The 22,019-nt window shown below is 46.8% G+C and overlaps 1 protein-coding gene across 2 annotated transcripts in view; it reads left to right on the top strand.

Moving 5' to 3' along the window:
* The window catches only part of IFT81 (intraflagellar transport 81), a 1,024,548-nt gene that overhangs the window by 722,660 nt on the left and 279,869 nt on the right, over positions 1-22,019 (top strand). For both annotated transcript variants that reach the window (XM_078667498.1, XM_078667499.1), the window contains one exon: positions 3,269-3,358. In XM_078667498.1, coding sequence (XP_078523624.1) covers positions 3,269-3,358 — 90 coding nt within the window. The remainder of the gene's footprint in view (positions 1-3,268; positions 3,359-22,019) is intronic.

Genomic DNA, 22,019 nt, shown 5'->3' with positions numbered 1-22,019 from the left:
CTCCCCCCAGCTCTTCAACATCTACATCGAACCCCTCACCTCCGTACGCAGAAAATCTAATATCCCCTTTCATCTTTATGCTGACGACACTCAGCGCTATCTGGAAACCTCCTCAATTGATGACATCAAGAGATTAAACGACACGCTCAAGGAGGTACAAGAATGGCTCACCACCAACCACCTGAAACTGAACCAAGAGAAAACAGAAATACTACTCATTTCCAACAAAGATGATAACCCGCAAATAGAAGAATGGCTCAAAGCGATAGATGTCCTCAATGGTAACCTCTCCTTGGCAGACTCAGTGAAATCTCTAGGGATCACCCTAGACCCAAAACTTGACATGAAGAAACACATCTCAAGATCTGCGAAAGTGCCTTTCTCAACCTAAAACTACTATACAAAATAAAACCCTTCCTCCCACCCAAGGACCTTCAACAAGCCACCCAAGCTTTAGTTCTCTCCAGAATAGACTACGGAATCGCGACCCTGACGCGGACTGCAAAAACCCACCTTGCCCCCCTGAAGACTACACTTAACGCAGCGGCAAGAATGGTCTCCGGAATTAAGAAATTCGAACACATCTCTCCAGCCCTCAGAGAACTCAGATGGCTCCCAGTGGAGTTACGAGCCAGCTTTAGAACAGCCCGCCTCACGCACAAAGCCCTGCATACAGGTAAACCAGAATACCTGGCCGCCAAACTCAAAAGGGCAGGCCAGTCCAGAAACCACAGGAGCTCCAGCGCTCTACTGCTCATTCCACCAAAATCTCGCAAGCAAAGAACCTCAGCCAAATCTTTCTATGAAAATGCACCCAAAATTTGGAATTCCATCCCACCCCACATCAGAACAATCCCCTCGTTTTCAAAATTCAAGAGCCTTCTCAAAGTCCTTTTCCTCAACCGCATATATGGGATCTAACAGTCCCGGGACAGTCCTTCAATTGACACTCCACCGTTTTTAAATTCAATGTATATATAAAATATGATGTACATGCTGTGAAGCGCTCTGATACCCTTTGGTCTAGCAAGCGCTATACAAAACCTCTAAATAAATAAATAAATAAATGTTCTGTACTCGAATCATACTAGGCACTTTTAAAGGTAGAATATGGGCTGGCAGTTGCTAATTGACACCTACCACCCTTTTTAATCAAACAGGCTGCCTATATCAATGACAGCTGGGTCTCCTTCAAAGCCCATTATATACATTAATTCTCAATAGATAACACGCTCATGATAGGAGACCTTTAGCAAATAAACCAGAGTCGAGGTCTTTTTATTGTATGCATTAGTGCATTCAAAGTGCTGAGCCCTGAGAGGAAAAGAGGTGGACACTGCTTCTTCAGTGATCACATCCTGTGACCTTAACCACATCATGAAATTCTTCTGAGACTCCGGCATCATGCTTCTTGGCCCTGCCTATCACTGGATTTGTCCCCTTGCCAGCGCTCCTGCAGACCTGTGAGGGTCCTCCAAAAATACTCCCACTACTTTCCAAGACCTCCATGTGAAATACCCTTACAAAAAACAGGACATTCACCCAAGAACGTTAGAGACCTTTCCGGTGGGCTCCATGTTAGACTGCTGTGATTCACACTATGGATCGGCACAGATGATGATGAGGCCGCCAGTATGGTGTTGTTGCGGCCATCCTAAATCAGACATTTGCAGTGGGTGTCACGTCCTTCAAAGTTCTTTCCCGTAGCAGAGGTGATGGATTAACCAGGATTCTGAGGAAGGTGTTTCCTTATATCCCCTTTCGGGCGCATAAGCAAGTGGCTATGGCGTTTTTTTTTTCTAAGCTGGACTATTGCAGTGGGAGAGGTGTGGCGCCGCGGCCAGGGCGACTGACGCTGGAATCTGGGGATCAGGGTTCGATCCCCGGCTCCGGCGGCAGGTTAGCCCAGCACCATGTGACTCTGGGCAATAGCTCGCTTAATCTTCCCGACGGCCCCCAGCGCCTAGAGACCCTAACGGGTGATTGTGCGCTTTACAAATGTGGATTATTATTATTATTATTATTGCACCATGCTATATCTGGATGTCACCAAGACTGCAATATTCAAGCTGCAGCTGGTCCAAAACGTTGCGGCAAGGCTTGCCCTTGATATCCTTAGACATCAGTCTGTTTCGGCTGGGCTAGCCAAGCTCCATTGGCTTCCTTTGAACAAATGCATTGCTATTAAATCTGCTTGTTTGTTCACAAGCCACCACAGAACACTGGACCTAAAGAGATCAACGCCATGTCCGATCGTATATTCCTTCTAGACCGCTCCGATCTTACATCCCCGATCTTGTAATCATTCCTAAATTCCGAAAAGCAAGGTGGGGATGCAGGGCTTTCGCAGTGGTAGCGTCCAGTCTCTAGAATACTCTCCCGTGCTTCATCTCCGGCCTCCAGGCTCACACTACTTTCAGAAACGCCTTTAAAGACCCGACTATTCACTCTTTAATGGAGGTCTGGGTCCTTGTGATCTCTGTATCCTAGTTCCGATTCCTCGTCCTTCCTAGGACGGACTCCATTAGCACCTTGACGCCTTCGGGCATTTGTCGCACTCTATACATTTACATTTAATTTCATTCATTTCACAGAAGCTCTGCAATGGGGAACCCAGAAATGGGCAGATGGGCTATCCGCCATTTGTGGGTGTTCATCTCGGTGCTGTCCATCTCTAAATCAGGACTGAAAGTTATCTTTAAAAAAAGAAACTGAGAAACAGTTTGAGTTTAGGTTGGTGCAGGTGGCACTGTAACACAATGTATACTTAAAATGGACATACGTTTCTATTGATCTTTGCGAGTCCAAAGCATTAACAAAAAGTTATTTGTTAATGCAGGAAATTGGTTTCATTTGCATAATGGTCTTGTCACCTCGTCAGATCACATAAAACCACCTAACTGGGCTTCCAATTACTAATATTCAGTGTTCTGAAGTCTGCCGACCCGCTTCTTCCTCACACATCAATAAAGCCGCTATCTGATGGGTGTTGCTTTGCAAATATTAGGAAATATTGCTGTATGCAAAGGTTCATTTTTAGTGTATATGTGGAAAGAGCACAGATCCTTACAGACAGGCTTTCTTAAACGAGGACGGAATAGCATCTGTTGCACTTGAAAAAGAAATATTACGTTTTTTGAATTCATTATTTTGGTTGCTTGTACCATCGTCTGTTTGTTTTTATAAAATATTAATTGATGTGTCAGCTCATTGAAAAGTCTGTTTATTCAGGGCATGTTAATATTGTGTATTTTCATTTTTATGACAGGTAAAAAAGCTGAATGCAATGATAGCTGAAAAGAAGTCAGCCTTAGCCCCTGTTATAAAAGAACTGAGACCATTACGGCAGAAGTGTCAGGTTAGTGACAAGAAAATGACAGATTATCGAGTAAATTGGTACTGTGAGTCATGTTTCCCTGAAAGCATTATTATGCTGATGGCAATGAAGGATTTAAAGTTCATGAAGTTTTGTTTTATCATTTTAACAATTGCTAGGATACGGCGTTTCTGATGTCAAATAGATCACAACAGTTAGTATGATGTCAGTGTTTTCCTCTTGTGATTTTCAGAAAAGAGGCTGACGAGGAGTAAATAAAGCTTAAGAAAAAAAATTCTCACTGTATTTGCGTTTTGAGGGCTCTTTTATATTACAGTGGGAGAACTCAAATGTCAGAAGACAAGGCAAGGCTGCAGAAGAAAACAGGGATACTAAAGAGAAGCTGAATTGGCATCTTTTATACATTGCTCCATATGCCCTAGAAGTTGCCTCAGATCTAAATCCACACAAGCCTGGGGGTGTGGGGGGAGAGGAGGGGACTGTACGATTTATTTTGTGTGTGTGGAGGGAGGGGGCTGTGTAGTTGGCTGTGTCACTGTCCTGAGCTCTTGCTGGTTGCCTGACAGACAGATAACACAACACTAGGGGCCAGATGTCGAAAGCCTAATACCTTTCGGTAACGGCCGAAATTACCGAATTTCGGCCGTTACCGACCGGTATTAGGCGTTTCAGATGTAGGAGGCCAAATTGTAGGATTCGGTAATTTACAGAATCGGTAATTTAAGGAATCGGTAAATTACCGAATTCTTAAAATACAGATTCAGTAAATTACTGAGGGCCAGATGTAGGAGCCCAAATACCGGTCGATAACGGCCGATTTTTGACGTTACCGACCGGTATTTAAGAATTGGCATGTAGGGGGCCAATTTTACCGATTCGGTAAATTTACCGAATCGGTAAAATACCGAATCAGTATTTTTACCGATTCGGTAACTTACAGATGTAGGTGGGACTCTTCTGAGTCCCAATGGCCTTTCAGATTCGGTATTTTACCACCCAATCCAATTGGGTAGTAAAATACCGAATCCAGGTGTGCATGCACATGTGTGTATGCACACCTATGCCATGTGACAGACAGACATGCCCTTAGGGCATGTCTGTGTGCCACATGGCACACATGCCTGTATTCGGGGTGCTAGAGGGTGTCAAAGTGACACCCCCTGCACCCAGGCTGGATTCGGTATTTACCGAATCGGTAAATACCGATTCGGTATTGCCCATTGATTCCTATGGGCTTCAAGGCCTATAGGAATCAATGGGCAATACCGAATCGGTATTTACCGATTCGGTAAATACCGATTTTTACAGATTCGGTAATTCAATTACCAAATTTACCTAAATCTCCCTCCTTCATATTTACCGATTCATAAATACCGAATCGGTAAAATTCGGTATTTATGAATCGGTAAATACGATTTACCTACATCTGGCCCTGAATCCTTAATGTAGGGAGCACTCAAATGAGTGCTTTTCTTATTTCAGGATTCGTTATTTACCACCAACTACAAGTTGGTGGTAAATATCGAAAACCGTGAAAAAAGCAATTTTTGGCACTTTTTAACAGTGCCATGTGGCAGACCTACATGCCCTTAGGGTATGTATGTGTGCCTCATGTGCACCCATGCACTATTCAGGGGTGCAACAGGGTGTCAAAGTGACACCCTGCCACCCTTGAATGTGTTCCCCATTTTATCGAATCGATATTTATGATTCGGTAATTCCCATTCATTCCTATGGGCCTGGAGGCCCACAGGGATGAATGGGAAATACCGAATCGGTAAGTACTGATTCGGTATTTACCGAATTTTACCGATTCGGTAAAAAATACCGATTGAATACCTACATCCCATTTACCGATTCTAAAATACCGAATCGGTAAAATTCGATATTCTAGAATCTGTAAATCTGGATTACCTACATCTGTCCCATATCTGCCACTGGTTTGTTTCTCTAGGAGATGCAGTTCATCCTTTGTACATGTGTTTTGGTTACTGCCAAAAAAAAGTCTCACAGTGGGCATATGTGCCGATAACGAGGCCACTTTAAACTGTTCGTTCTCTAGAAGATGGCGCCAAGGATGACACAAACGAACCTCAGACACATATAGGGGGGTCTCCGAGGTTATTTTAGTACTTGAACAGTGGATGGTTGTCAGTCAGGCTGACAGACCTGTCGGTGGAATTCCAGGGCACAGAAAGATCCGCCATGAGGACACTTCGTTTGGAAGCGAGGTGGCATTGCTGTTATCACCCTTCATACACATTGAGTTTGGTTATTTAGCAAAATAGAGTTCCCCTTAATGTACCAATAGCTTTAACTGCTTTAAAGTTAAGGTTTGTTTTAACAAACATGGTGCCCAGAGTAGGGTAGAAACGAGCAGACATGTTCACTTATGTAAAAAGTAACTACAGACACATGATTACATAGAATAAATAAATGAACGCTCACCATAGCATCCAATTTCTGATAGATACATCTGCCTTGTGGATTCCTCACCTTGTGAATATCCCCCTTGCGTCAGCAACGTTCGGAATTTTTCTTTGTAGCACGCCGGCGTGGACGACGTCATAGGAACGCGGCATCGCGCGCGACTCCGTCTGACGTCACCGACCCCTTATTAGGCCTACGTCGTCGTGATGACATCAGTTCCCTTTTTTCCGCGTCGTCGGTGCTAACGGTTTCAGGGATCTTCTGTAGTTACAGATAGAGACTTTGTTTCTTTTTGTCTGTTACTGTTTCTGTTCTTCGTCGAGGATGTCGTCGAAGAAAACGGGATTCAAGCAGTGCGGCTCGTGTGCCAGGATGATGTCAATTACTGATCCACACGAGGATTGTTTATGGTGTTTGGGATCAGATCACGACGTCAAGGGCTGTCGATCCTGTTCAAAAATGAATCCGAAGGCTCTACGTGAACGAGAAGCAAAACTTTTATTGGCCAAAATTAAAAGTAAAGAAGCCGATAGATCTTCGAGATCAAGATCAAGACACTCCAGGTCGAGACCGAAGTCGAGATCGAGGTCGCGATCGAAGTCATCGAGGTCGCGATCGAGGTCGAGGGCCAGATCGGAGTCGGCGTCGAAGCTGGCTTCTGGACATGCTTCGGGTTCCTCGAAGAAAAGACATAAGAGGAAGAAGCATAGTTCTCGCCATCATTCGGGGTCTTCGGACTCTAAGAAGAAATCTTCTCGTAAGCATCACAAGGACTTTGTATCTCCGTCTCCTGTTGGTGGTACCACTCCGGTAAGATCTCGGGAGCATACGCCGGAACTGGATCCGAATCCGGCTTCGGATCACTCTTCGGAACATGAGGACGTCGTGGAAGTTCCTCAATCTCCGATTCCAGAGGATGAACCGGAAAATCAAAAGGATCAAGGAGAGCCGAATCCAGTACAGCCTCCTACTAATCCTATGGGTTCTTACCCTTCTTTTCCTGGTCCTGGTCAAGATCCATCGCATTTCCTTAATGCTATGTATGTAGTGTATGCGAGGGCAATGTACTCCACTGGAGCACCTGCGGGTCCTATGGGTCCTTTGTCTTTCAACTTGGGTGTTCCCCAAACTTATGCACCGGCGCCTTTTCTACCTTTCATGCCGACTCCATATCCTTGGATCGGTTCGGCGCCGCCGAGGTCATCGACTCCGCGCACGGCTTCGCCGACTCCGGAGCGACCTCGGAATTTGGATCGAGGCTCGACGCCGGTTCCTGTTGCTCAACCCTCTGTTGTTCCAGCTCCTCGATCGACGCCGGCTCCGACTCCATCCGAGTCGTTGTCGGATCCATCGACGTCGATCCGTATGGAGTGGTCGAGACGTATATGGAACCTGAAGTGGAGGAGGGTGAACTTCAGGAACATGAAGATTGTTTTGAGGATCTTCATTCTGCTAGCAGTCTTGAACTTTCTCCTGAATGGGGGTTACCTGTGGTTTCAGATGCACCCTCCAAGGATGTGGTACCATACCATATAGTAATTAGGAAAGCTGCTGATTTACTGAACTTAACTTTGCCAACAGTTGAGTTCAAACCTAATATCCTCACAGAAGTTTTGCATTCGCCTTCTTCTATCGTTGAGCCTACTCTACCCTTCACTGAAGCTCTGACCGAACCAATTCTAGAAGTTTGGAAAAAGCCTTTGTCTGCACCTGCAGTATCTAGATCGGTGGCGAGACGTTATAGGGTGGCTCCTGGAGATCCTGAGTTCTTGTCATCTCACCCTTCGCCAGAGAGTCTGGTAGTTCAGGCTGCTTGTGCGAATAGATCAGCTGGCTCCTTTCCTCAAGTTCCTGGGGATAAAGACTCCAAAAAGTTGGATCAGGCCGCTAAGAATGTCTTCTCCTCAGGTAGCATGGCCTTAAAATCAACAAATGCTACTTGCTTGCTTGGCAGATATGTGCATGCCTTAATGGACTCAGTCAAACAATTATCTGCTAAACTTCCAGAAGAAGACAGGAAAAACTTTAATGAGGTTGTTTTGGACACGCAGGCTGCAGCCCGCCAAGTTATTCAGAGTGGCATGGACACTGCAGACTCTGTGGCTAGAATAATGGGTTCTTCAGTAGCTACCAGAAGAGCTGCTTGGTTAAAGTCCTCAGAGTTTTCCACTGATGTACAGGCTACTCTTTTGGATTTACCTTTTGACGGGGTTGGTCTCTTTGGAAAAAAAGCAGATACAGCTCTGGAGAGGTTCAAAGATAGCCGAGCGACGGCTAGATCTTTGGGTTTGCAAGCGAAGGGTGCAACCACCAGAAAGTTCAGAGGCTTTGGCAGATCTTCCTTTCGTCCTTTCAGGCTAGGCCAGCAACAGCAGCAGCAACAGAACCCTCTGTACAAGTCTTATAGAGGTAGACAGAAGGGTCGTGGACGTGGACGTCAAGCCTCTTCCTCCTCGACTTCCTCCTCTAATACCCACCCCCCACCTGCAGCAGCAAAGCAGCCCTAGATCTGTCGAAAGGTAGGGCCGAATTCGACCAAGAACCCTTCAGTATTTGCCCGGCGTTAGCCGCCTCTCATACCATTCGAGATTACCAAACAAAGAGGCAGGCGCTGGAGACAGAAGGCAGGAAACAGGAGTTTATTCCGACGGAGCAGAACACGTCAAATCAGACAACAGGGTATCTCCTCGAGGTGCTCTAAACGCATCCTCGAGGCCTGGCCTCTTATACACAGGTTTATTGCTTTATTACATGAAACACATTCTTGTCAATACTTGATGTACGGAAAGACATCCTCGAAATCCCCGCTTCACCCCCGTTCCCACACATATTTACAGTAGAGTTCCCACCTCAACCTCAGCATGTGGTGGTTGTCGCGCAGCTGGACATTCTGCTGGGAACGGGAAAGTGGGCGATCGGTCGGATCTGGAGGTGTGAGGGTATTGATTAACCACCGCTCCTTTGATGTGAGGCGAGGTCCTACTGTAGGGGGCAATAAACTGCATCTGTCGGGCTAGGGGATGGCCTGGGATCGGGCTGGACAATCGGGCAGGGAGGAAGAGGTTATCAAAAAGGGGCCTGTTCTTTGAATGAGATGAAAGAGCGAGGGGGTTCAGCACAGGATGTGGCTCGGAGACAGGGTCGCGCTAGAGGTGCGCTTATGGTCCAAGCAGGAGAAACCGGGGGCTGTTGGGGCGCGGGGAATGCTTGCGAGGCTGGGGTGTGAGGGGGAGAGGCGCGCAGGTTATTGGCAGTGGGCAGAGAGGTCGTGACACAAAAATGGCTGCCACCTACTTTCGCGATGGGGCCTAAAAGGGACAAGATGGCGTGGCTACTGTTTTCATGGTTGTCGCTCTACTTTCAACAGTGGCTGTGGTGAACATAAATGAACGCCGCTTATGTATACCAATTTTAGTCATTTTCCACAGTCCCCAGTTTTTATCATGAGTTAGTTCATTTCTGTTTATGTCTGAGGTAAGGACGTACAAGCTGACATCTAGTTATACTAATAAGGGAAGCATGTGGCTGGGCTGTCTATTGAGGTCTTTGGTAGCCCATATGCATTACAGGCAGATGGAAATAATCTTGCTATCAATGTTGACAGAATCGTACATAACCACATGTAGTAAATGCGATAGGCGAGGAGGCAGTGCATACAAAATTACATTAGCGGTGTCATATGTTAGACCTTGGAGACGGGGACATTAGTTAGACGATGTAGGAAATTCGTTCGAATACAAACATGATGTCATACAAAAATGTTCTGGCCAAATAAGGACTATTAAGTATATTTCTTGAGGTCTGGACTTCATGGGGGTCAAAACTAGACGGTATGCTCATGTACATAACTGGTGTTCTACAATCATCATGATACAGAGTTAACGCTTTCTTAGTTATCCATGTACAGTTGAAAGTGACCGATGTAACGTTTCGAAAGCTCAATTGGGTGATAATCAATACAAGTGGTTGGGAGAGGAATTCAACTTAATACAAGGGACAGTCAAGGGGTGGCAATGTTCAAAAAGGGTTCGTCTGTCCAGTGTCTTTTTACAGCGAGCCATCACTGGTAGGCTCTCATTGTTTTTCTTCTTTCGTTGGCACTGTTGAGCACCGGCGGTGGAGCTATGCGTCCAGCTCTACTTCAGATCTCGCGTTGCAGGGTGTGGCCATTCTTTGCTCTTGGACCACAGTCCTGTGTTTGTCATGTTCTCCAGTATTACATCTTTCATAGATTCACATGCTTGTATCTTCCCCGTCGTCATGGTGGGAGTCTCACGGTAACAGAATGACCAAGCAGTATCATAGAGAAGAAAAACTGCATAGAAAATCCCCATAGGGACTGTATTATTTGGTAACCAGACCATATCTTTGTTTGGACCAAAAGCCAGCCAATCAGCATTGCTGCCCTGCCCTCACACTCCCCAGCAGAAGCTTCCTGCCTCAGATTTCCAACCGCCTTCGTGTGATAAGGAGTCTCCCTGAGCTCTGCTCAGTTTTCTTCTGTTCCTGAGTGAACGTTTGACCTTTTGGAATCTTGTTTCCTGTCTTCTACATTAAGGTACTGTGTGTACTTATTTCTCTTATAATGGCTGACGGCTCTAAAAAGAGGCTGTTCAGGCCATGCAGGTCCTGTGGGAAGGCCAGACTGTTCTCTGAGGACCCACATGAGGACTGCCTTTACTGTCTCCACCCTAAACACCTGGTGAAAGACTGTAAGTTTTGTAGAAAATTTTCTGACAAAACTAAAAGAGACAGAGAGGCTAGACTACTGTTATGGCTTCAGAAGAAGAAGGCCACATCAGGCTCAGATTCTGAGGAGGGATCTTCTCATTCAACTCCCAAGAAAAGAAAGGCTTCTGTTTCTGTGGAGAGAGTGGAGTCTAAAAAGAGTAAAACTAAGGAGAAATCAACCTCATCTCTTCCTATTACTCCTGTGGTGAGACAGTCCAGTCTTAAGGAACCTGGGTCTGCACCCTCTACCAGCTCGCTGGCTTCTGCTCCAAGATCTGTGGTGAAGACTTCGGCTCCGTCAACGACGACTTCGTCGACGACTGTGGCTTCGTCGACGATAAGGTCTAAAGCTACGTCGACGACTGCGACGTCTACGATTACAACATCGACGAGTAAAATCTCAATGTCGACGAACAGGCCGTCGACGACGACCACGACGACTCCGTCGACGACAGGTTCGACGTCGAAGATGTCTACGGGGGCCCCGTCGACGAAGGTCCCGTCGACGAAGGTCCCGTCGACGAAGGTCCCGTCGACGAAGGTCCCGTCGACGAAGGTCCCGTCGACGATGGTCCCGTCGACGAAGGTCTCGTCGACGATGGTTCCGACGACGGTGGTTCCGTCGACGAAAGTCCCACCGACGATGGTTCCGTCGACGAAAGGCCCGTCGACGACGGTTCCGTCGACGAAAATCGTGCTTTCTTCCGCAAAAGCATTCAAATCACCGCAGTCGAAGACCATGATCTCGATCCGGTCTTTTCAGTCTACAAGGGGTTCATCTACCATCAGTGAAGCTGCAGAGTTCACCTCGTGGACAAAGATTTCACCTTTGCCGCCGTCCTCATTGCTAGAGCAGGACTCAGATGGCGAGGAGTCCTCAGGTGCCGCCTACAGTCCTTCTCAGCTGCAGATAAAGAGCCAAGACACGGATGAAGAGGAGGTTTATTCCTTCAAGGACAGACCACAATCTTCCAGATATGAGTCATTTCAGGAATCTGGTGATTATGATGAAGAAGAGGAGGAGCAGCATGAGGACTCGAGGGAGGAAGATCATCAGGAGACCATGTCTATACCCCTCAACCTTGTCTCTGATCTTAGGTTGATGTTGAATGACTACTACCGTCGCTTCCCAGAGGCGAATTCCTCGCAACCAGCTAGGCAGACGCCTTTCTCTCAGACACCTGCAGCACCTGCTCAACAAGAACAGGGGGTGAGATCGCAGCAGGTTGTTACTATAAGGGACGACCTTACGGAATCCGACGAGGATGAGCAGCCTGAAGAAGGAGAACTCGTTCAGGATGCTTCAGGACAGGAATGGGACGAATACATTTTACCATCGACTGCATCGCCTGAACCACTCAAATCTACCTCCCCTCCTCAAGATATCGGAGGTTTTCATGATCTCATGGAAAGGGCGGCCAAAAGATTCAATCTGGATGTTGAGGTACAACAAACGGATTGTTTCTTGTATGACTTCAAAGATGAAAACAAGAGGTCGCTTCGCTCTATTCCAATTATCCCTCACATCTGGGAGGAGGGTCTGAAGATCTTGAAAACACCTGCGTCTATTGCGGTCTCCGTTCCCCGCATTGACAAGAAATACAGAGCCCCAGAGTCCACAAAAGCCTGCCTCATTGGGCACCCCAGGCCTGAATCAGTTGTGACGCAGGCGGCACAAAGAAATTCTAAGAACCCGGTGGCTACTTCCCTAGTGCCACCTGACAAGGAGGGAAGGAGAATGGATGGAGCAGGTAAGAGGTTTGCAGTCATGGCTGCCTCTACCATTAAAGCGGCAAATGCTATGGCACTGCTTGGACGATACAACAGGCAAATGTGGTCTGATATTGCACCCATACTTTCTGCTCTTCCAGAGGACAAAAAGGAGGAAGCGGCAGCCATACTTAAGGAAGGCTCTAAATCTGCTGCCGAATCTATCGACATCGCCATGGATATTTCGTCCATGGCCTTCAGGCAGATGGCTGGAGCGGTTTCGCTTCGCAGACAGGGCTGGCTCAAGGCGACGTCTTTTCGTCCAGAGGTACAGGCGAAAATCGTTGATATGCCTTTTGACGGTGAAAACTTATTTGGAAAGCATATCGATGAGGCGTTGCAAGGCATAAAATCGGACACGGATACAGCTCGAGCGCTGGGATCGCTTCAGCAAGGAAGGTTTCAGTCCTTTCGGAGGAGAGGTTCAAGAGGTCAATTTAATCAAAGATCCTCTTTTCAATCCAACCGATATCAGCCGTACAATCAGCAGGGATATCGACAGTATAACACTAACAACCAATTCAGGTCCTCCAACTCCTCTTACCAACAACAGTCCAGAGGCAAATCTAACGCCAGGGGGAAACCTCAGCAGTCTAATAGACGTCAATGATTTCAGGCCGGCGCTCCCCACACAACGGATCCACGACAAAGACCACTATCTGTCTCAATTTTACAACAACTGGATGTCCATTACATCGGACAAATGGGTTTTAGATGTCATAAGCAGGGGCCACATTCTGGAATTTGTGGAGATACCTCCGGATCAACCCCCAGTACTCAGGCTCAGCAAACATCGCCAGGAAATGCAGAAGGAAGTTCTCTCGCTTCTGCAAAAGGGAGCCATAGAGGAAGTGCCGCAACATCTCAGAGGGAAAGGCTTTTACTCGCATTTCTTCCTCATCAAAAAGAAACAAACCCGGAAATGGAGGCAGGTATTGGACTTAAGGGATCTAAATCGATACATAAAAAAGATACCCTTCAGAATGTTATCGTTACAAGAAATTCTTCTACTGATAAAACAAAACGACTTCATGGCCTCCTTAGATCTCATGGATGCGTACTTCCATATTCCAATTCTTCGGAAGCACAGGAAGTATCTCAGATTTGTTGTGGAGAGTCGCCACTTCCAGTTCAAGGTCCTGCCATTCGGACTCAAGTCAGCCCCGAGGGTATTCACCAAATGCATGGCCCCGGTGGCAGCCCATTTAAGACTGCAAGGGCATTACATTTACCCATATCTGGACGACTGGCTGGTGACAGGTCCATCCTTCAGGGAGGCAGCAACATCTCTTCAGAGCTGCATCCGGCTGTTTCAGCGATTGGGCCTGAAGACCAACTTAGAGAAATCCTCGCTGACTCCGGCCAAGGGCATCCAGTTCCTGGGGGCATGGATATGCACCAGTGCAGGGAAAGCCTACCCTTCCGAAGAACGAATGGGAAAGATCATGAGGCTAACGGCAGCTCTTCAAGCAAAAAGGTCCACTTCCGTGAGGATATACAAATCCATGTTGGGGATGATGTCATCCTGCATCCCTCTGGTGCCAAACTGTCGGCTTCGAATGAGGCCGTTGCAGGAACAACTGGACGAACAGTGGGCCCAGGCCAAAGGTACCTTCGAGGATCGCATTACCATCACGAGCCATATGAAGGTGGCAATGTCATGGTGGAAGATTCGAAAGAACTTGGATCAAGGCTTGAGCTTCATTCCTCTAGATCACGACTTCGTGATGACAACGGACGCTTCGCTGAAAGGATGGGGTGCGCATCTTCAGGAGCTGGAAATTCAGGGCCTTTGGTCAGACTGGGAAGCTCAGCTTCACATAAACATGTTGGAGCTCAAAGCGGTGTTCCTAGGTCTTCAAGCATTTCTTCCCAGAATACGCCAATCGTCAGTACTGATCCAAACGGACAGCACCACTACCATGTTTTACCTACTAAAGCAGGGCGGTACGAGATCCAAACAACTGTCGACATTGGCGCAAAGAATCTGGAAATGGCTCATAACCAATGGAATTGCAATTCAGGTTCAGCATATTCAGGGAGTCCTCAACACACGGGCGGACGCCCTGAGCCGTACTACCAAGGCGATGCACGAGTGGGAACTACACCACACTCAGGTTCGCCTCTTGTTTCAAAGGTGGGGCACTCCCACATTAGATTTGTTCGCAACGCAAAACAACTCAAAGTGCGTTCAATTCGCGTCCAGATACCATCAACAGGGCTCCAAGGGAAATGCATTCCTCATGGATTGGACAGGAAGGTTTGCATACGCGTTCCCTCCCTTCCCGTTGATACCGCGAATACTGCGCAAAATGAGATTGGAACCGTGCCGGATCATACTGATAGCACCAGCCTGGCCGAGACAGGCGTGGTTTCCAGACCTACTTCTTTTGTCGAGGGGCGAGAAAATCCAGCTCCCGACATTTCAAGACCTCATCTCCATGCAAGAAGGGCAAATTCTGCATCCGAATCTACAATCTCTAAAATTGTCAGCATGGAACCTCACGAGCGGGAGTTTCAAAATCTAGACATTTCACAGGAATGCAGACATGTTCTCTCACAGGCTAGAGCTGTATCAACAAACAAAACATATGCAGCGAAATGGACACGTTTCTGCCATTGGTGCAGCAGACAAAACTTGCATCCGTTTGAAGTACCACCTGAAGGTATCCTCCCTTACCTGCTGTCACTATCTAAGGCAGGTTTGTCGCATGCCTCGGTCAAGGTACACTTGGCAGCAATATCGCGCTTCAGGCGGAAGCCAAATGAACCATCTCTCTGGTCCTCCAGGATAATAAAGGAGTTTATCAAGGGACTTTTTCGGGTTTATCCACCCATCCAACGCCCTCCTGTGCCGTGGCACCTCAACACAGTACTATCACAGCTTATGAGGCCTCCTTTCGAGCCTATTCACAAGTCAGATTTGCAGTTCCTGTCATGGAAAACGGCCCTCCTTCTCGCCTTAACATCAGCAAGGAGGGTTAGTGAAATCCAGGCCTTTTCAGTGGAGGAACCCTTCTTACAATTTCGCCAAGACAGGGTTATCCTAAGGACAAATCCTACCTTTATTCCCAAGGTGGCAACATCTTTTCACCTCAATGAACCCATTATTTTGCCTACTTTTTTCAGCAATCCTTCATCGGAGGCAGAAAGAGCCTTACATTCTTTAGACATTTCCAGATGCCTAAAGTTCTACATTGAAAGGACAAAAACGTTCCGCAAGTCCAAGCAATTGTTCATTGCTTTTGAAGGGCAAAGGAAGGGTCTTCCTTTGTCAAGACTGAGTATTGCCAGATGGATCTCCGCAGCTATCCTGAAATGTCATGCAAAAGCGGGGAAGCCGCTAGATTCTAAGGTACATGCACATTCCACAAGGAAGATGGCAACTTCGATGGCCTTGTTTGCAGGAGTGGCGCTGCCTGACATCTGCAGAGCAGCAACGTGGAAGAGCGTGCACTCATTTACGAGACACTACTGTCTGGACACTGCGTGGAAAGAGGACACGGCAGTGGGACAAGCTGTTCTGAAACGTCTTTTTCAGTAAGGTATGACATAATGGCATATTCTGTTGTCTATGCAATACTTTGATTTATGTGTCAACATGCATTTATCGTATTTCTTATATTATGATGTGTATTGTTATACCTTTGTCTTACGGCAGAGCTTCCTTTTTTAGTTCTGTCCTGGAAACGCTACTAATTTTGGTGAGCACTGCTTACTACTCTGATACAAGCATGTGAATCTATGAAAGATGTAATACTGGAGAAGGAATTAGTTACTTACCTGTACACTATAGTTCTCCAGTATTATCTTTCATAGATTCACATGCGCCCGCCCGCCTCCCCGTTTCTCAGGCAGATCCTGTTTCTCGGTATTTATCCATGTCTCTCACTCGGGGACGGAAATCTGAGGCAGGAAGCTTCTGCTGGGGAGTGTGAGGGCAGGGCAGCAATGCTGATTGGCTGGCTTTTGGTCCAAACAAAGATATGGTCTGGTTACCAAATAATACAGTCCCTATGGGGATTTTCTATGCAGTTTTTCTTCTCTATGATACTGCTTGGTCATTCTGTTACCGTGAGACTCCCACCATGACGACGGGGAAGATACAAGCATGTGAATCTATGAAAGATAATACTGGAGAACTATAGTGTACAGGTAAGTAACTAATTCCTTCCTTAACTAACCTATCATAGGTACCTTAGGCGGGGTACCCGCATTCCGTTCTTCCTTCATGACAAACCCTATTCTATCTTTTGTGCTGTCTTTCGTCTCAGAGTCAAGTTCAAAAATTCCATATGAAAAAAGGGGGGTGATGGGGGCGTGCTTTGGGAGGCCGAGGGAAGAGAGGGTGGAGTGGGATCAGATCTGAAACGGACCAAGGAGGGCAGAAATTTCAAGCAAGCGGGCCAATCAATCGGGCACAATGGGCTGGGACTTTCGGCACGAGCTCATCAACGTGCAGGGGCTTCTGGGCGGCCCTTCTTTCCTTCACTTTCCACGCTGAGAACGGTGCCTTGTCCCGCAACTCTTTGCTCTGTGGCTCCACCTTGGTCGAGTTCATAGATATTCCCCGATCTGCAGCCAGGCTGTGCGTCACATCCGGCCCCTCTCCTCCGACGACTGCACGTTATCCTTAAATGAGTACAAAAAAACAGGTTTTTTTTTAGAGAATTGGCAGTGGGAGACGTTTACACACTTTAATTTCTCTCCCAACCCCAAGTAGTTGGGGAAACGTTCATTGGTCACGATACGGTGGATGCTTGGTAATCCTTTCATCGGTGTATGTTGTTAACTCATGCATCATTGCTGTAGTGCAGGTCGGCAGGCATTTTTTTTATTTTCAAACAACATGTCTGTCTGGCGTTTTACTCTTGTTATATTTGCGAATGTGGCAAAAAGTCTGATATCTAAAAATTACATAGTTTATCGAATTCAAACCGGCTCCTTCAGTAGAGACTCGCGTTTGTCTTAAAACAAATCCCGTTGAGCTATATGTTTCTTCAGGGTCTGTTCATTTATAAAAAATGTGAAATGCTGTTATCATGGGACTATAGCTACAGTCTTTAAGATTTTCTGGGACGGCTGGTACAGAACTGGGACCATTCTGGAGGAACGGGGACGTATCGGACATTCTATTTTTGTACAATGGGCGGTGGTAATCCGAACGATGAGGGTGGTGTTACCAAAGTACTTAAGACAAAAAGCCACTGACATATAGTTCCCTTTTTAAGGGTCAGATTAGGGGACATCAGTCGTCTCACCTGTCCTTTCTTTCTCAGCCAATTAAGTTTCATCATTTTACAGAAAGAAGAGGCATTAATTTGGCAAAATACGATCGTTTTGTTTCTGTCAATTTGTTCAAACACTGTCGTGTCTAAAAGCCAATTATTCCCGTACCGGCGAGGTACAGTGTCGTCATTTATTCAAAAGGGAGCGAGGGAGCCCTCAGAGGGAGAGAGCGTCGTGCGTACCAAATAGGCTATTAGTACACGTACAACATAAAAAGAGGGAGAGAGAGAGAGAGAGAGAGATGTGTACAATAATAGGCTATTCAGTGCACACACATATAGATCAGTACGGGTCAGTTTCACGTAAAAAAACACAAGCTGAGGGAAAACATAAATTCATAGTTTACGTATACACAAATACCAGATAGGGTGCGACAGTACATACATCAAGTACGAAAACTTAAGATAAAACAGAGGGCTATTTTTGGCGAAAGAGCCTTTTCATGCGTGTTGCATATTTTCAGTACTCCATTTAATTCATTTGGGGGTCGAGCTCTTCGTTCTCCTTCCTTCCTAATAGCAGACAACTTCTGTTGGTAACCTCGCTTCAATAAATACTTACTCCTTTTAATTGGTCGGACACTGGTCCAGTCGTGCTTATACTCACGGTTGGGTCTTCCAACATCTAACAAATGACGATCCAAGTTGAGGTAAAGGAGGGGTGTCTGTCGGATGTGCGATGGTGCAATTCTGACTTTTCTATGAGGATGGAAGAAGAGGGGGTGAATCTAAAACATGACAATATCCCTAGTTTCTGGGCTGAGGGGGGATTTTGGATGAACCCCAACCCGGGGTATCCTTAACTTTTCTCATCTAGTCTGCACATTAAGTTGACTCACTGGTGCGCGTCATTTAGGGCGTTCATTTGGGATATCAGTTGGGGTCCGAGGTACTACAATAACCCTTCAAGTTTCTGGCGTAGGCCACTCTCCCATTCACTAGCTCCAGAGAGGGAGAGAGTCGTTCCTAGGTAGGGTAAGTGCTATATTCTTTTTCGTCCTTCACATGCAGGTATCATGTTTGGGCTTGTTTTTCTTATTCCATTAACCGCTCGATCCATACCTCAGTCATACAAAAAAAAAAGCATTCGTCCGTCAACCCAGACGTGCGCCACACATGAGCATTCATACAACACAAATCGGGACCCACGCGCGCATTCATACCATACAATTCTTCTTCTTTCTGCGTGTAACACGGTGCATTCTGGGTCTTCTCCATACTCCAGCTGAAATTCCGATATTAACCTGCAGAGAAAGAGAAGGGGGAGGGGGGTGACAGCGTACAAAGCACATCAGCGCGCAAAAACACAAAAATGTTTTTACCTACCACGTGCCTAACTTATCTTCTTTGGGAAGCAGTACCTTGCATCTCGGCATTGCAGCCCAGAGGAACTGGTCTATTGTCCTATTCATAGATATATCTAAATATCCGAATCTTTTACCTATTGCTTATGCTGCAGGAATGCAAAAATACGACAGATCTTGACTATTCTTTTCGCATTGTTCGTATGTTCCATGCCTTTCTAATTTTTCATAACCAAAATTGCTTCATTTTACTTGTCCTTTATTTATTTTGAAAATAGTAGCCTTTATCCGAGAACCTACCAATCTAAGTGACTGATATGAGGCTAGTTCTACATATTTTTTTTTCTTTCTTTTAAAACCTTGATTGAAAAAGATGTCAGCATAAAAATACGGGCCTCCAACCATACAGGCTGGCCACGGGGCAGATGGGAAATGTATGAGGTAAGGAGAGATTACACTTGTAGTATAGGAGTACGTAATGAGCGAGCCATTGTAATTGGAAAAACTTAAACGGGACAAATGGTTGCAGGATCAATGAAGGTTCATTTTATAATTGAAAGTAAAACAAGATCAGTTACAATAAAATCGTTTATACGCATACCATGGGCGAGCATCATGAGTAGCATTACTTCGAAAATACAATAATCAATAGTCAATAAGAACCAATATCAGTAGGGTTGTCCGCATGCCCAGTCAGTACCCTTCCCCGCCCGCCACGTGCTCAAGGACCGTATACATATCCCATGATATCAAGGCTATGTAACTAAAACGTCATAAGGAGTTGCAAGTCTCGCCTATACTGGCGCCCTTTTGGGGCGTGGCCGGGTGGGTCCAGAGTATAGTCCAAATGCCTCCGACAACTAGCGGCCGGACCAGAATCCCTTTCGGTAGTTCAAAAAGTTTGTTAGCGCCAACAGAGAGGACAAGCGGCGTGGACTGCGGCTTAAAGGCGAGGAAGGCAAAATCTTCCCTACCGGGTCATGCTGAGGTCCCACCGGAGCTGATCGAGTTGGCAGTCTACAGTGTCTCTTAGTAATTCGGACAAAGGCCGGTGTCAGCATGAGAGCACCACCATCTTGTGACAACGTTGTGGCCACTCCGGAGAGCGGGACAGCAGGTGTATCCCTCCACAGAAACGTTGAATCAGTCTTTCCTTCGATACCAGATGTGGATAAGGTGGCGGTCGCCCGGGGCAGTGGCATATCCATGGGGGATAGTCGAGCAACAGTGGCGGTGGCCCCCACCGGAAGCCTGCGGGAGTCGAGGGCCAGTGACTTTCGTAGAATTTTTAAAACTGAGAGGACGTCTTCAAGAGTGGGGCTCATGCCCGAGCAGGCAAGCATCCGAGTTCCAAGGTAGCCCAGAGCCATTCTAATGGACCAGGCCCAAATCCGGGGTGTCGGCCGCCATTTTGAGCGTTTCGCAGCAGCAGCCGCTCTTCACCCCGTCCACCGGAGCGGGTCCCCCGGTCATCCAACCGAGTGGAAAGCCAATGGCAGTCCTGGTGCAGCTGTCCGGCAGGTGAGACGTTAAGGGTCGCCCCACTGCAGCTGGCTGGCGAGTGAAACGCTAAAGGTCGCCCCACTGCAGCTGAGGAACCTCCACCTGGGGAGGTGGGGGAGGCTCGTTCGCGCCGCCTCTCCCTCCCAGTGCACCCCACGCCGTCTCCTGGCGCAGGTATATGTGATGGTCGGACCAGGCAATAAGAGGGGGGGGTCATCAGCAAGGCATTCACCCCCCCCCCCACCCGTGGCTCGCTGGATGCCACCTCAGGGTGGACGAATGGGAAGGCCAGTACAACAACATCGTGGCCGTGGTGCTTCCGGGCCACCCACCCAACGACCTCTTCAGCCGATGGCTGCCAGCAAGGCCTTGGCGCGTTGGGTAGCCTCCGGCCTATTCGCTCAACGGGCCGCTACCGACGCTACCTCGCCGGCTGATGGCTTTTGTAGACTTTTTATAGCCCAAAGCCTACTAAAAAGTAGCTCAAAGTAGCCCAACATTGAAGGCGGGACAGGAACAGCGTTAAGCAGACGACAAATGCATTTGGGCTTGTTGTTGCAGCCGCTGCCATGTAAATAGTTGTTTAATAAAAAGTTTTAAATAGTTGTTTAATAAAAAGTTTTAAATAGTTACTTTGCTGGGGTGTTGTATATATTTATACTATTTGCATATTGTTTGTCGTTATTTGGGCGGGGTGGGCGGTGGAGCCGAGCTGTCTTGCAGCCATCATGGCGTCGAGCTCGATTCTTCTCACTAGTTTCATATTTCTCATGAGGGGTTGTTCCTAATGTTTCTATTTTAGCGAGGTCAGAAAAGAGATCCCATCAGTGGCCTACTGATTTTGCTCGATTCCTTTTGTTTTTTCTAACGATTTTTATGTTTTTGTTTGCTAGCACGATACAGCGGCTAACCCGCAATTTTTATTATATATTTTTATGTCCTTTTTATTAGGGGCGTCTTCCGGTGGAGCCGGATGATCTACCTCCAATAAACGGTCCGGGCTGAACCAACTACCAACAAACGGGGCAAAGATAGGCATGACGGGTTACAAAGGGGACAAAAGTCTGCAGTACCTATCCTTCACTATTCACAAAGACTAAACAGAGTATTGCGACCCTGTGCTTATTTGTAAATAGAGAATAACCCAAAGAGAACCAATTCCGAACGATCAATGTTCGGTCAAACAATCAATCAAATGTGGGATAAAAATAGGCACGATGTATTACAACGGGGGCAAAAGCCTGCGTTACCTATCCTTCACTATTCACAAGGACTAAACAGAGTATTGCGACCCTGTGCTTATTTGTAAATAGAGAATAACCCAAAGAGAACCAATTCCGAACGATCAATGTTCGGTCAAACAATCAATCAAATGAGGGATAAAAATAGGCACGATGTATTACAACGGGGGCAAAAGCCTGCGTTACCTATCCTTCACTATTCACAAGGACTAAACAGAGTATTGCGACTCTGTGCTTTTTTGTAAATAGAGAATGATCTAAAGAGAACCAATTCCAAAACAGTAAATGCTTGGATAACAATCAATCAAATGGAGAGGGAAGTAGGCACGACGGATTACAAAGGGGGCAAAGGCCTGCGTTACCTACCCTTCACTATCTGCAAAGACTAAACAGAGAATGGCGACTCTTTGCTTGT

Source organism: Lissotriton helveticus, chromosome 11, assembly GCF_964261635.1.
Source record: "Lissotriton helveticus chromosome 11, aLisHel1.1, whole genome shotgun sequence".
Classification (NCBI taxonomy): Eukaryota; Metazoa; Chordata; class Amphibia; order Caudata; family Salamandridae; genus Lissotriton; species Lissotriton helveticus.
The sequence above is the reverse complement of the archived record's forward strand: the minus strand, read 5'-3'. Positions and strand labels throughout refer to the sequence as shown.